This window comes from Schistocerca cancellata, chromosome 1 (genome assembly GCF_023864275.1).
Source record: "Schistocerca cancellata isolate TAMUIC-IGC-003103 chromosome 1, iqSchCanc2.1, whole genome shotgun sequence".
NCBI lineage: Eukaryota > Metazoa > Arthropoda > Insecta > Orthoptera > Acrididae > Schistocerca > Schistocerca cancellata.
The window spans coordinates 642,950,370-642,966,071 of NC_064626.1; the positions used below are offsets into that span (position 1 = coordinate 642,950,370).

At 37.0% G+C, this 15,702-nt stretch overlaps 1 protein-coding gene across 1 annotated transcript in view; it reads left to right on the forward strand.

Moving 5' to 3' along the window:
- LOC126183350 (arrestin homolog) overlaps positions 1 to 15,702 on the forward strand; it is a 101,341-nt gene that overhangs the window by 11,130 nt on the left and 74,509 nt on the right. Inside the window, exon 2 of the mRNA XM_049925243.1 lies at positions 899 to 1,089. Coding sequence (XP_049781200.1) covers positions 899 to 1,089 — 191 coding nt within the window. The remainder of the gene's footprint in view (positions 1 to 898; positions 1,090 to 15,702) is intronic.

Below are 15,702 nucleotides of genomic sequence, written 5' to 3' on the forward strand. Positions count from 1 at the left end.
AACTTGCTTTGCCAACTCTTATTCCTCTTTTTACTCTCCAAGTTTTCACTTATTTCACCAGAAAAAAAGCCACTTGTCATATCATTAATATCATATAAACATCATGGACAAATGACACACAATGCAGCATTTTCACATACACTGCAAAAAACAGCTGTTATCGTACTTTTCTTTGTGCCTGCCTATTTCTCAATGTCTCTTCTATTTGGAGAATAGTGACTTAATATCATCTGTTCACAGTAATTCCAGATTTTCACTTATCATCATCCTGAGTAATTTGTAGCATATGTGTTGTGCCTTTTTAATGTTTCCTTATTACTTTTTGATGTCACAATTGTTTGTCAACATAATTTCAGAATGTTTACAAAAAGTATAGAGTAGAAAATGAAAGTTAGTAATGTACAAAAATAGGCCACATTTTCTATATACATTTACAATCACACAATTGACAGCATCCTGAAAGGTCCACCGCTAAGGTCGTGTTTATAAAATGAAATATCGCCAAGTTTTTTAACAGGTATGAAAAGTTACTGATCAGTATAATTAGTTACCAGTTTTATATAGAAAAAGTGGTTATACCATTTTACCACAGTAGTTTTTGATAAGGAAAATGCTATGATGAAACAAAAGCTTCACTGAGAATGAGACCCGATGAACAGACATGAGGTGTGGGTGTAGCCTTCTTCCTACCATCTTTAGCATATGATTTCTGAAAAGTAACAATATATAACAATAAAGCAATGAAAAAAAAACCTATGGTGCTTTATACAAAGTAAGAAACCGACAGTATACATTAAGATTAAATAAAGAAAGAAAGACTGTATATAAATGTCCTTGTGAAGTACAGAAACATTCTTAACATAACGCATTAAAATCTTTGCTGTATACCTTGTTTCAGATGGTGTAATTTTACTTGATCAGGACTACATAGATCAAAGAAAAATTTTTGGCCAGGTTATATGCAGTTTCAGATATGGCCGTGAAGAAGATGAAGTTATGGGACTTAATTTCCAAAAGGATCTTTACCTTGCCTCGGAACAGTTGTATCCACCTCCAGAAAAATCAGAACATGGTCTGACTAAACTCCAGGTATGTTTCTTTTCTGATCAAATATCTACTTTGTCTCTCCCTCCCCCCTCCCCCCCCCCCCACCACACCCCCAACCTTTGCCCCCCCACCCTCCTCCCTCTCTCTCTCTCTCTCTCTCTCTCTCTCTCTCTCTCTCTCTCTCTCTCTCTCTCTCTCCCTCCCTCACACACACACACAAACGCACACACACACACACACACACACACACGCACACGAACTTCTTCTAATAAATTTCTGTATGAAATGAAGCCGTCTCTGAGCCAGTCAGAGATACACACTTGTCATCAGAACAATTAAGGTATTATTACTTACATTGTTTATTTGTATGGCAGCTGTATTTAATAAAAATATACAACAGTATAATATGGATAAACCAATCAGAAATTTAAATCCTATTACTGTATCCAGCTGAGCATTTAAGGTGGAGCATTTACGATGTCTTGGAACATTCCAGAATAATTTCATTGAACGTACTCTTCAGCTGGCTGTTCAATGGACTGTTCATTAACTAAATTAACAGAGAGTATGGCATAAACCCATGGAAAGTATGGTATAACTCTCTGGAGAGAAAAGAGTTCCTGGAAGAAATTTTACTGCTTCTCAAAGAAAAAAAATTCCTGTTGTGGAATAGCTAAGAGAGGAGCTGCTTCAGATGTAATACATCTTTAAAGTGAACTCCAGACAAGTTCAGCAACTTCAAAGCCAGCGAACATGTGACATAGCTAGTTATCTATTTCTTTACTTTGTTTGTATTAATTGTAGATGTCACAATTACAGTCAAGATGAAAACATCATGCACAGTGAAATGAAGAAGATTGCAAACTATGAGACTGAAAGAAAAATGGACAAGGATAAAGTCAAATCAAAAGCTATATGATCTCTCAGGTTTCCTCATCATGATTAATGGTGTGCTTCCAGTTGCTCAGCTGAATAAAACCATTTAAGAAATAAAGCTGATCCAAATTAACATGGTCCACAGATGGCTGACATGAAAAGAAGGATAAGCACAAGAACATGAGTATTTGTAAGTGTAGCAGGCTACCTTCATAACATAGTCACAAATATGAGAAAATATTCTTGAAGGAAAAGCACCAGAGTTAAAATTCTTTATAGCATTAAATATCTGTTCCTGCTTAGTTTGAATATCCAGCAATTGAGTACTATCTGCTTTCTGTAACTGTGTCTTACTGTGTCTGGGTCTACATAGCTGAAGTCAAACTGAATGAAATTGATGGTGCTTTAGTTGGCCAATAGGGAGCAGACAGTAAACTTATTAGGACCATGGCATGTCATTATAGGCCTATTTGTCTCATGTAGAATTTTAATCATTGTTCGTGGTTATAGTGTGCTCTGTGTTGTTGAGGATTGCCATTCATAAAATGAAAAGAACAGCCTATGGCATCAACATTCGGCAGTGTGCAGTGTTGGTTTTCCTTGTCCCCATATGTTGGAGCTCTTAATTAACCCATTTTCCATACTACCAGTCAAACACCACCATTCTGAATACATTGTATTACACTTTAGGAAACTAAAATGGCCTTTGTTATTTCATGCTGTGTTCAAATGTCTCCTGTCCTACCAGTGGTTCAACATTCCACCTTATGGGAATATTGTACTTGTTCAGTCATATAAATGCAACTGCACTGACCATTGACAACACCTGGAGTGCCTTTACTTGAGTACTTCATTTATCATTCTGCATCCTCATCCATATTCTGCAAACCCACAGTGAAGGCATGGGAAAGAGTACTTCCCATTTTTCCAGTCTTTGGGCCTATTCCTAGCCTATAATAAGGGAGTGCAGAAAGAGTGATGTTAAAGTGCCTCTATATGTGCTTTGGCATCCTCACGATCCCTATGGGAGTGATCACTGCACATTAGGCAAATAATGAAAATCTTGTTCACTGCTTCTGCCATTTAGTATTAATTGTAGTTTTACTTATGTGATAACAATAAAGTACTGGGATCCTCAATTGTTTATTACTGATCCATGACAGCAAATAAAATGACTGTCCTCTACACAAGAAAATCAGGATTTTAAAGGAAGTTCTTCCATTTTGATTTTCTCTCTTTTTATTTATTTATTAAATATACAAGGGCCTGCAGCTTTACTGTATGGTTAAATGATGATGGCATCCTCTTGGGTAAAATATTCTGGAGGTAAAATAGTCCCCCATTCGGACCTCCAGGTGATGGCTACTCAGGAGGACATTGTTATCAGGAGAAAGAAAGCTGGCATTCTATGGATCGAAGCATGGAATGTCAGATCCCTTAATCGGGCAGGTATGTTAAAAAATTTAAAAATGGAAATGGATAGGTTAATGTTAGGTATAGTGGGAATTAGTGAAGTTCAATGGCAGGAGGAAGAAGACTTCTGGTCAGGTAAATATAGGGTTATTAATACAAAATAAAATATGGGTAATGCAGGAGTAGGTTTAATAATAAATAAAAAAATAGGAGTGTGGGTAAGCTACTACAAACAGCACAGTGAAGGCATTATTGTAGCCAATATAGACACAAAACCCATTCCTACGACAGTAGTACAAGTTTATATGCCAACTAGCTCAGCAGATAATGAAGAGATTGAAGAAATGTATGATTAGATAAAAGAAATCATTCAGATAGTGAAGGGAGATGAAAATTTAATAGTCATGGGGAACTGGAATTTGATAGTAGGAAAAGGAAGAGAAGGAAAAGTAGGAGGTGAATATGGAATGGGAGTAAGGAATGAAAGCGGGAGCCACCTAGTAGAATTTTGCACAGAGCGTAGCTTAATCATAGCTAACACTTGGATTAAGAACCATGAAAGAAGGTTGTATATGTGGAAGAGACCTGGAGACAATGGAAGATTTCAGATAGATTATATAATGGTAAGACAGAGATTTAGGAACCAGGTTTTATATTGTAAGATATTTCCAGGGTCAGATGTGGACTCTGATCACAATCTATTGGTTATAAACTGTAGTTTAAAACTGAAGAAACTGCAAAAAGGTGCGAATTTAAGGAGCTGGAACCTAGATCAGCTGAAAGAACCAGAGGTTGTAGAGAACATTAGAGAACAATTAACAAGTAGAGGGGAAAGATATACAGTAGAAGAGGAGTGGGTAGTTTTGAGAGATGAAATAGTAAAGGCAGCAGAGGATAAAGTAGGTAAAAAGTTGAGGCAAAGTAGAAATCCTTGGATAACACAAGCAATATTGAATGTAACTGATGAAAGGAGAAAATGTAAAAATGTAATAAATGATGCAGGCAAATTAATACAAATGTCTCAAAAATGAGATCGACAGGAAGTGCAAAATGGCTAAGCAGGGATGGCTAAAGGACAAATGTAAGGATGTAGAGGCATATATCACTAGGGGTAAGATAGATACTGCTTACACGAAAATTAAAGAGACCTCTGGAGAAAAGAAAACCACTTGTATGAATATCAAGATCTCAGATGAAAAAACAGTTCTAAACAAAGAAGTAAAGGTGGAAGTAGTATATACAGGGTCTATTCAAGATCGATGTATTTGAGGGCAATATTATGGAAATAGAAGAGGATGTAGGTGAAGATGAAATGGGAGATATGATACTATGTGAAGAATTTGACAGAGCACTGAAAGTCGAAACAAGACCCTGAGAGTAGGCAACATTCCATTAGAATTACTGACAGCTTTGGGAGAGCCAGCCCTGACAAAACTCTACCATCTGGTGAGCAAGATGTATGAAACAGGCAAAATACCCTCAGACTGCAAGAAGAATATAATAATCCCGATTCCAAATAAAGCAGGTGTTGACAGGTGTGAAAATTACCGAACTGTCAGTTTAATAAGTCACAGCTGTAAAATACTAACACAAATTCTTTACAGACAAATGGAAAAACTGGTAGAAGCTGACCTTAGGGAAGATTAGTTTGGGTTCTGTAGAAATGTTGGAACATGTGAAGCAATACTGACCCTACGACGAATCTGAGAAGATAGATTAGGGACCTACGTTTCTAGCATTTGTATACTTAGAGAAAGCTTTTGACAATGTTGACTGGAATACTCTCTTTCAAATTCTGAAGGCAGCAGGGGTCAAATACAGGGAGAAAAAGGCCATTTACAATTTGTACAGAAACCAGATGGCAATTATAAGAGCCGAGAGGCATGAAAGGGAAGCAGTGGTTGGGAAGGGAGTGAGGCAGGGTTGTAACCTATCCCCGATGTTATTCAATCTGTATATTGAGCAAGCAGTAAAGGAAACAAAAGGAAAATTTGGAGTAGGAATTAAAATCCATGCAGGTACTAGTAGATGGGAACAATGGCAGGAGGGTGTGCACAATGAGGAAATCAAAGAAAAACTAGGAATGAACTCTATAGATGTAGCAGTCAGGGCAAACAGGCTTAGATGGTGGGGTCATGTTACACGCATGGTAGAAGCAAGATTACCCAAGAGACTCATGGGTTCAGCAGTAGAGGGTAGGAGGAGTCAGGGTAGACCAAGGAGAAGGTACCTGGATTCGGTTAAGAACGATTTTGAAGTAATAGGCGTAACATCAGAAGAGGCACCAATGTTAGCACTGAATAGGGGATCATGGAAGAATTTTATAAGGGGGACTATGCTCCAGACTGAACGCTGATAGGCATAATCAGTCTTAAATGATGATGATGATGATGATGATGATGATGATGATGACGACGATGATGGAGAGTAAATAAAAACTTTGACGTTCGACGATGACATTGTAATTCTGTCAGAGACAGCAAAGGACCTGGAAGAGCAGTTGAACAGAATGGACAGTGTCTTGAAAGGAGGATATAAGATGAACAACAATTGCAAAATGAGGATAATGAAATGTAGTAGAATTAAATCAGATGATGCTGAGGGAATTAGATTAGGAAATGAGACACTTAAATTAGATGAGTTTCGCTATTTGGAGAGCAAAATAACTGATGATGGTCAAAGTTGAGAGGATATAAAATGTAGACTGGCAATGGCAAGGAAAGCATTTCTGAAGAAGAAAAATTTGTTGACATCAAGTATAGATTTAAATGTCACGAAGTCTTTCCTGGAAGTATTTGTATGGAGTGTAGCCATGTATTGAAGTGAAACATGGACGATAAACAGTTCAGACAAGAAGAGAATAGAAGCCTTCAAAATGTGGTGCTACAGGACAGTGCTGAAGATTAGATGGGTAGATCACATAACTAATGAGGAAGTACTGAACAGAATTGGGGAGAAGAGGAATTTGTGGCACAACTTGTCTATAAGAAGGGATCGGTTGGTAGGACATGTTCTGGGGCATCAAGGGATCACCAATTTAGAATTGGAGGGCAGTGTGGGGGGCAAAAATCATAGAGGGAGACCGAGAGATGAATACAGTAAGCAGATTCAGAAGGATGTAGGTTGCAGTAATTACTTGGAGATGAAGAAGCTTGCACAGGATAGAGTAGCATGGAGAGCTGCATCAAACCAGTCTCTGGACTGAAGACTACAACAACAACAACAACAAATGATAGATCCATTTTTAAGTACCTTTCATTTATGTGAATATAGGCCAGCATACAGACAGCGTTATCATGGCTGGAATAATTCATTTACTATATATGACTTAATTATTTTTCAAATGCTTTGTTGATTTTTGAGTATATGCAGCACAGTTGTACATAAAAATACAGTGGATACAGACAAAATTATACAATAAAATGGCATTAAATTATAAGAATGTAACTATGCTTCACAGTAAATGATGAAAATTTACAAGGATACCATAATTTAAATAATCATGTAAAAAAAGTACTGAACAGTTTATATTACTGACTGGTTTACGTAAAAGAGCATTGTTGACTTGACTTTAGACCATCAACATTAATTTTTTTTAAATAAATTCATAGTCTTGTATTCCTTATACTTAAATTTCCACTTATATCTTAAATTTTCTGTTCCCTACTTTTTGTTTCAATCTGCAGGCACTTATATACATGAATTATTCTCTGTCAACAGCAAGAAAAATAATAAGTTTAGTTATTATAACAAGTACAAGAAAGGATCTGTTTTTAAATAGTATATGACCAACATTTGATTATTTATTCTTCATTTTCTGCATGATTTTGTTGTACAAATATTCTTCATCTTAAGTGAGGCTGGGAAGATATCCCACATGACACAAACAAATAAAATGTATAAAATACATAATGTTTTCATATATATTGACTCACTATAAAACAAGTCTAAATATTCTAACATTTTCAGACGACAAGAGACAGTGTGGTATTGGGTTGCAAGGCACACATGTCTCTCAATTCAGTTAACTTGCACATTGTGTGTAGTCAATCCTCTTCTCTGGGTAATCAGCTTCATCGATCTCCCACAAGCTCCTTCTTCGAAGACTATAGCTGGTTAAGGGAATTTATTAAAAATTCTTCTCTATCCTTGAAATAAGTTTGGTACTCGTATAATAATTTTCAGTTCCATCACTTTATATTTTTAACTGTCAAAGATAATAACTTCTGCAAGCTAACTTATTCCTTACATGTTAGACTCATTTACACATATAACATACATGTGTCTTGTTTAATTCATAGCCAAGACATGAAATAATTTAAAAGTCTCTAGTCTCAAGTGAGTCCAGTACATGAATGTACATAGCAGTCTATCTTCCATTGTTCAGTAGTCTTTTTTTTACAATCACCACAGACACAAACATGTCAAACACTATGACATAATTATTTTTTGAGTTCTCCTCATGTCTTCTGTGATGCTAGCGACAAACACTTGTCGTCGTCAGTGACTCGCCCCTCTTACAGTCTTCTAATAACAAACTTCCGGCCTGCACATAGAAACAGGTGGATTGTTAGAAATGTTCTCTCTCTCCCGCACTCGTACCTAAAACATCGGATGTTCAAGACGGTTGAAGGCTGAGTGTTTCTAGAATTTACACCGAAATTCTTGAGGCACTATATATCCCTCCCCTTAGCTTGAACATGTGATATTTTATACATATTCATTATGTACAATAATATTACACAAGATGATAATTCTTTATCTTTTAACAGTACCTCTCTTTTTTACTAATAACCGTGCATATTTTTACACAATTACAAAATGTGAACCTTTCAATCCACATTGTGAATTAGCTCTTTTCAGTCTCCAAAAAACATCTTTGTTTTCTATTCCTCTTCCAATCATAAATTCCAGGGGCACACAACTCATGAATACTCTACTGCTTTGTTCTTACTTCCCATACTATTTGTCCTAATTATGTACTTATGCATTACTTATTGTAATCTGGAGGAACTCTGGGTAGAAAAAAAATGTCCCCTTCTTCTGACCCTTGTAAATCCAAAACGTAAAAATGCTAGTGCTGCATAGAATTCAAACTTACCATTTAAACGTGTGACTTCTGTCACAATACTGCTCTTTTTCCCATTGGGAACTGTACTGATATCTTACATGGGTTGATCCTAGGAGTACCCATTCTCCTTCCGTTTTGGTATGTATGCCCCTTTCTCATTCCTGTCCTCCTTTCATATGTCTGCCTATCCGCCCTTTTTCTCATTCAATAACTGTTGAATGCGCCCTCCATATTCTTCTTGAGTAGGCCACCTGGTTCACTGCCCTATCATACATCTTTATGAATACTATCCATAAATATTCTGTGGAAAAATTACAACTCTACTTTACACCTTAACTCCACTTTCTAATGCTCCATCTAATACTCTAGAGTTTTCTTTCACTCCTCACTTCTACCATATAAACAGATATCATGCCCACACATAGTATATGCTATGTCTACCTGTATTTACCACCTCCCAGTAGATACTATGCCTTTTCTCAAAGGACTAGCACGGCACATGTAAATATATTTTTGAGAGTGACAAAAAATAACGATGCAGAACCGTCACATATCAACAATGTATTATATGCATCGACTCAGACGTACATGACAAAAAATAACAATACAGAATCATCACATATCAGCAGTGTAATATGTGCATCGACTCAGATGTACATATATCTTTATTCCCCAAATCCCTTGGCGGTTCAGACATCACTTCTGGTTTCTAATTCGTAATTCTCCTGTTTGTGTTTAAGTTTATCTTTGTGTGTATGTAGATGTGTGTTTGTGTATCCTGATTCTTTGGCCTACTTATATGAAATAAGTTGAAGGTTTTTGGAAACCATGGAAAATAATGAGGACTTCAGCGATAGAAGTATATGCATATGGAAAGAGGGAAAGATAGACCGGTACTCAAATGAGAAGAGAATGCTAAGATCAAAGAAGAGAAAGAAGATAGCCCCAAAGACAAAAAAACCCTTACCACCCCCTTTCCCCAGGATCCCTACTTTGCCGGTACTTGAGTGAGAAGCCGGAGGAGGTATGATGTTAAACATCTCCTACAGAATGGACATTCTCACCTTCACCTTTGAAGCCCCCCAAAGAAAATCTTAGGAACACCTAAGGATTGACAAATGGTGAAGAATCAGTTACACTTGTCTGCAAGTGTTGTCTGAAAGGTGGGGTGTGTGATTAGTGTTAGTCTGCTTGTATTTACACTACCCCCCCCCCTTTCAAAAGTGATACATTATATCTCACAAAGGGTAAAAATTATTATGTATCATGCTATCACAATTATGTAATGATTCATATAAACTTCCATTTTGTATTAATCTAATATTCCTTGATTACTCTCAAAGAATAACTTAGGCAAAATTAAGATGTAACTATACTTTGATGCTGGGATTCGAGGCCACCGCTGACTAGAGCAGAGCGTGAAGTCGATTGAAATACTTATTGGGCACTAACTGTTCTGGATGTAACTGCCGATGTATCAAATTGGAATCCAACTGCTTCTGAGGAGCATATTGTGAAAACATTAATAGATGCTTCTGTCCTGACTCGATATAACAACAAAATTTATCACATTGATTACATAGTGTGGACCAGAAGCACACGTAACACATTTGAGACCACAAGTAGTTATATAATCACTTATTGCTATTACTACAAGAAGCAGTATGGTCTTGATATCAATGACTTGCTTTGCTTGTCACCCAAGTAAAGACAAGTATGCAGAAGCAATAGGATAATACAGTAGTATAAGAATTCAAGAACAGATTACAGAATAGTTTAAGATTTGAAGGAAATTCGTTGCAGGAAAAATAGAACAGAAGAATCACCGAAAACAACTAGGGATCCAACAGTCGTCACCACGCCCATTAACACAGAACATTAACGTCCCTGGGATACAGATGTGACTCTTCACAGATCCCATGGATCTGATATTAACCTCACTTTAGAAAATGCCTGGTACTTTTCATTAAATTTTGTGTGAAAATCTGCCCACAACAAAACAATCACCACATTACTAGATAACACATCATTAGGTAAAATTATTCTATTTTCTACTCTGTCATGGACAAGTTTGAATTCTTCACACAAGTCGTCTATAACATTGTTAGTATCATTAGGTTTGGAAAAAGCAACAGTCACAACATGTCCGGAGATTATACTCTCAGTAATTTTTCTTTCTGTAATTAGCTCAAATGTTTCTGCCAGATTACTTATATTTATAATGTCAAAGATGACTATTTTTTCTCTGAAATTTTGTTCTACATTATTTACTTGTGAACTGACAGCTCATGTAGTAACAGCTCGTATACTAACACCTGGAATTTTCGATTGAATAATCGATATTAATTCCTTAGGCTGGTCTGTGCTCTCTTCCAAAGTATTCATTTCTTGTCCTACAGAATTAAATTTAACATTACATACATTTTTACAAAATTTTAATTTTTTACTAAAATCAGATTCTACATTATTATTATTATTTTATTATTATTATTATACAGGGGTATTACAAATGATTGAAGCGATTTCACAGCTCTACAATAACTTTATTATTTGAGATATTTTCACAATGCTTTGCACACACATAGAAAAACTCAAAAAGTTTTTTTAGGCATTCACAAATGTTTGATATGTGTCCCTTTAGTGATTCGGCAGACATCAAGCCGATAATCAAGTTCCTCCCACAATCAGCACAGCATGTCCCCATCAATGAGTTCGAAAGCATCGTTGATGCGAGCTCGCAGTTCTGGCACGTTTCTTGGTAGAGGAGGTTTAAACACTGAATCTTTCACATAACCCCACAGAAAGAAATTGCATGGGGTTAAGTCAGGAGAGCGTGGAGGCCATGACATGAATTGCTGATCATGATCTCCACCACGACCGATCCATCGGTTTTCCAATCTCCTGTTCAAGAAATGCCGAACATCATGATGGAAGTGCGGTGGAGCACCATCCTGTTGAAAGATGAAGTCGGCGCTGTCGGTCTCCAGTTGTGGCATGAGCCAATTTTCCACCATGTCCAGATACATGTGTCCTGTAACGTTTTTTTCGCAGAAGAAAAAGGGGCCGTAAACTTTAAACCATGAGATTGCACAAAACACGTTAACTTTTGGTGAATTGCAAATTTGCTGCACGAATGCGTGAGGATTCTCTACCACCCAGATTCACACATTGTGTCTGTTCACTTTACCATTAAGAAAAAATGTTGCTTCATCACTGAAAACAAGTTTCACACTGAACGCATCCCCTTCCATGAGCTGTTGCAACCGCGCCGAAAATTCAAAGCGTTTGACTTTGTCATCGGGTGTCAGGGCTTGTAGCAATTGTAAACAGTAAGGCTTCTGCTTAGGCTTCTCTGTAAGATTTTCCAAACCGTCGGCTGTGGTACATTTAGCTCCCTGCTTGCTTTATTCGGCGACTTCCGCGGGCTACGTGTGAAACTTGCCCGCACGCATTCAACCGTTTCTTCGCTCACTGCAGGCCGACCCGTTGATTTCCCCTTACAGAGGCATCCAGAAGCTTTAAACTGCGCATACCATCGCCGAATGGAGTTGGCAGTTGGTGGATCTTTGTTGAACTTCGTCCTGAAGTGTCGTTGCACTGTTATGACTGACTGATGTGAGCGCATTTCAAGCACGACATACGCTTTCTCGGCTCCTGTCGCCATTTTGTCTCACTACGCTTTCGAGCGCTCTGGCGGCAGAAACCTGAAGTGCGGCTTCGAGTTTTTCTACGTATCTGTAGTGTGTCATGACCATATGTCAATGAATGGAGCTACAGTGAATTTATGAAATCGCTTCAATCATTTGTAATAGCCCTGAATTTGACGTCGCATTCAGTCTCCAAAGTAACTATGTCTTCACATCAATTACTAGATTCTTTGCTTTGAGCATCTATTTTGATGGGCAACAAACCTATATTTGTCATTTGAATATTTAAAGTCTCATTCTGTCTCTGATTAAAGTCAGTGACCAGTTGATTTATGAGAGTATTCAAAGAACTAGTGAGTTCACTCTTTAAATCTAACTTCAGATTTTCTACCTTATTATTTAAAAAGTCAAATTCAGTCTTTAATAAAACTGTATTTGCTGCTTGACTGTTCAAGGTTTCACTTTGATTACTTAAAATTTCACTCGAAGCATCTAATTTACTATTTAATTGGGTATTCACTGAATCTAACTTAAGACTTAAATTCACATTCAGTTCATTTCTCAGTGAAGCATTTTGAGCATTTGACTCTATTCTCTGGTCATCTACCTTAGCATCTAATCTAGAATGTACAACACCTATTTCTCTCCTTAAAGCTCCATTCTGAGCATTTAATTTTTCACTTAAATTCTCAATTTGAGCATTTACAGCTGCTGAATTTGCTCGCTGGCGTTTAATTAAATTCACTAATTCAGTCAAGTCTGCATTTTCCTGGTCACTCTAATTGCTGTGACTGATTCTGCTAGTTGTTGTTCTTTATCCTATTTTTATTGATCTTAGACCTAGTAATCATCTAAAGAAAATTCATCCCTGAGTACAATAACTATAATAACAGTTTATCCTTCACCCATCCCCTCAACTTTTACCAGATAATTATTGGTTTTCGCTCACCTGGTGTAGAGTTCTAGAGGTGCTGGTGAGCGAATGTGTAATCAGTGGCGGTGGAGAGCACTGACACCAGCGGCGTCAGATGTTGGTTTCAGCATCATCGTTGGTGAGCGGATGCAGAATCAGCACCGGTGAACAGCTGCTGGTGCAGTCAGCATCGATAGCTTATTACTGCGTCTGCATTGAAGCAGTGTATGTGTGTGGAGACTGCTTACTCTCCACACCCGATCTTCTTAGTCGAAAAGTTGAGGTCTTCTCTCCAGTTTTCTCCGCTATTACTTTCTCATGGTTTTTACTGCATTGAACTTGCATCTTTCTTCCATTTGTTTATTGGACTCAATACAATTACTGAAAACAGTTCTCGTATCTTGTTAGGCCTGGTTGCTGTGGCAACACCAAATATCTTCTTTCTGTTTCTGTTTTTAAATCCCCATTTTCTTCTGGTCCTGTCACTTAGGTCGCCACGTTCTAACATTTTCTGCGACAGAAAATAATATCTTCTTATTTTTGTAATCTATTGATCACATATATGAACTTCAGTGTCAACATACTCGTTGATTAATGATGTACTAGAACTGCTATACAGAACAAAATTCTCTTCTTAGATATATAAATATCTTCGTCATCTCACTTGCAGGTCGAGCTTTAGAAATAATTAAGTACATTGAGACATAAGAGTTGGTTTAAAAACCATATGAGAATTTGAACATGCATCTTCACTCCTCTGGGTCCAAGACATGAATGTGCATAGCAGTCTATCTTTCATTGTTCAAATGTCTTTTTTACAATCACCACAGACACTAACACATCAAAGAGTACGACATAATTATTACTTGAGTTCTCCTCATGGCTTCTGTGGCACTGGTGGCAAACACTTGTTGTCAGTGACTGACCCCTCTTACAGCCTTCTAAAAACAAACTTCCGACCTGCACATAGAAACAGGTGGATCAGTAGAAATGTTCTCACTCTCCTGCACTCATACCTAAAATATCAGGCATTCGAGACAGTTGAAGGCCAAGTGTTTCTAGAATTTACACCAAAATTTTTGAGGCACTACAATATAACACAGTTGAAACCTGTTTTGGAACAGTTAGCTGATGTATTCATTTCCTTTCAGCTTATTACTCATCTGAATACCAAGAAGCCTTAAGCATTTTATTTCATTCCTGTCCATGTAATGAGAACTAATATAGAATTGAGCTAAACTGTAACATTAAAATTTTTTATTTTGCCTCAGCAAAAAGGATGAACTCCAGTATGAAATCTTTTTTCGAATTAAGGTGGGTAAAACTTCTACCTACAACATAGCAGTCACAAATATGAAGAAAAACACAAAAAATTACCCTCTCAAAACAAGAAATTGCATGACAAGACACTAGACTGAAAAATGTAGTAAAATTACACAAATATTAAATGAGACATTTCTCTGGTACCATGGGTCTATGGGGACATGGTGCATATTAATTGGAGCAAAACCTACGATTGGCTACTGAATTTGTTTAAGATGCATGTGCTATTTGTTCTTTTAATTCCTTGATACTTTGATAAACACTTGTTCTGTGATTAACCCAAAGTACGGATTCTGTGAATTATTTCTGTAGAGTACTTAATGCTGTGATATCTCTCTTTTTTCTGATATCTCTCTTTTTCTCAGTTTATCTAGTGGCAAACCCAGTGACCACTTGATACTGGAGGAGGAAGTGGTATCCACAGTTGAAGTGTTTCAGGTTGGCTCAGACTGTGTGGTGTTTCGTTATACTTCACCTCATGCATCAAACACTTAAATAAGTTGCCACCTGAACATTCCTTGTATATACAATGAATGTTGCTTACTGAGTATTTGGTCACCGTTAAATATTATTAATCATGGTTCAGGTAGTCTGTGCCTTCTTCCTCCAATTTGGCTCAGACTTCGCTTCTTTGCAGGCTGAAAATAAAGCTGCTGAGAATTAACTTCTCATTCTCATTCATTCCAACACACAAATAAGAAGTGAGATTCAATTCACCCCCTTATACTATATTCAAAATTACAACCCAATACATGATCAATTAGGGCAGCTACCAACTCGTTGTCTGGCTGCTATCCAATTTCATAGAATCACTGGATCATTAGCCCTGGTATCAGCACCTATGATTTAAAACACCTCCCAACAGTGTGGTGCTCACCACTTACTGATTACTCTCAGTCACAAACATCTTTTCCCTGACATATGTCTTAAGAACATGATGCCTCTCATTCAAGGAATGGGATGTATCACTACACAGTACACCATGTACAGTTGTTTCGACCACTGAATACTATAAAACTCTCAAATCAGCAATACATATATCTTCAGGATACCTAAACTGTATTCTAGAACTCAGTGTGCCACAAACTACTGTACATATCTCACCATATTGTAAATTAAAGACAGTTTACTATAGAAATTCTTCCAATCCATATGTGGCATACAGAAAACCAATGCTTAACAGTATTGGTTAATAACAGACTTGGTTGCAATTTTATTTTTTATTTTTTTATTTTTCAACAACGCATTTCACCTTATTTAGGCATCTTCATGTTATCTACATAGAAAACAAAGAACAAATACATGTATTTAAGAATTGCGATCGCATTGTGCAGACTTGGATAACCTATAAGCATGTATAAACAGATCACCTATTGAAAGTATAAACAGATCACCTATTGAAAGATCAAATA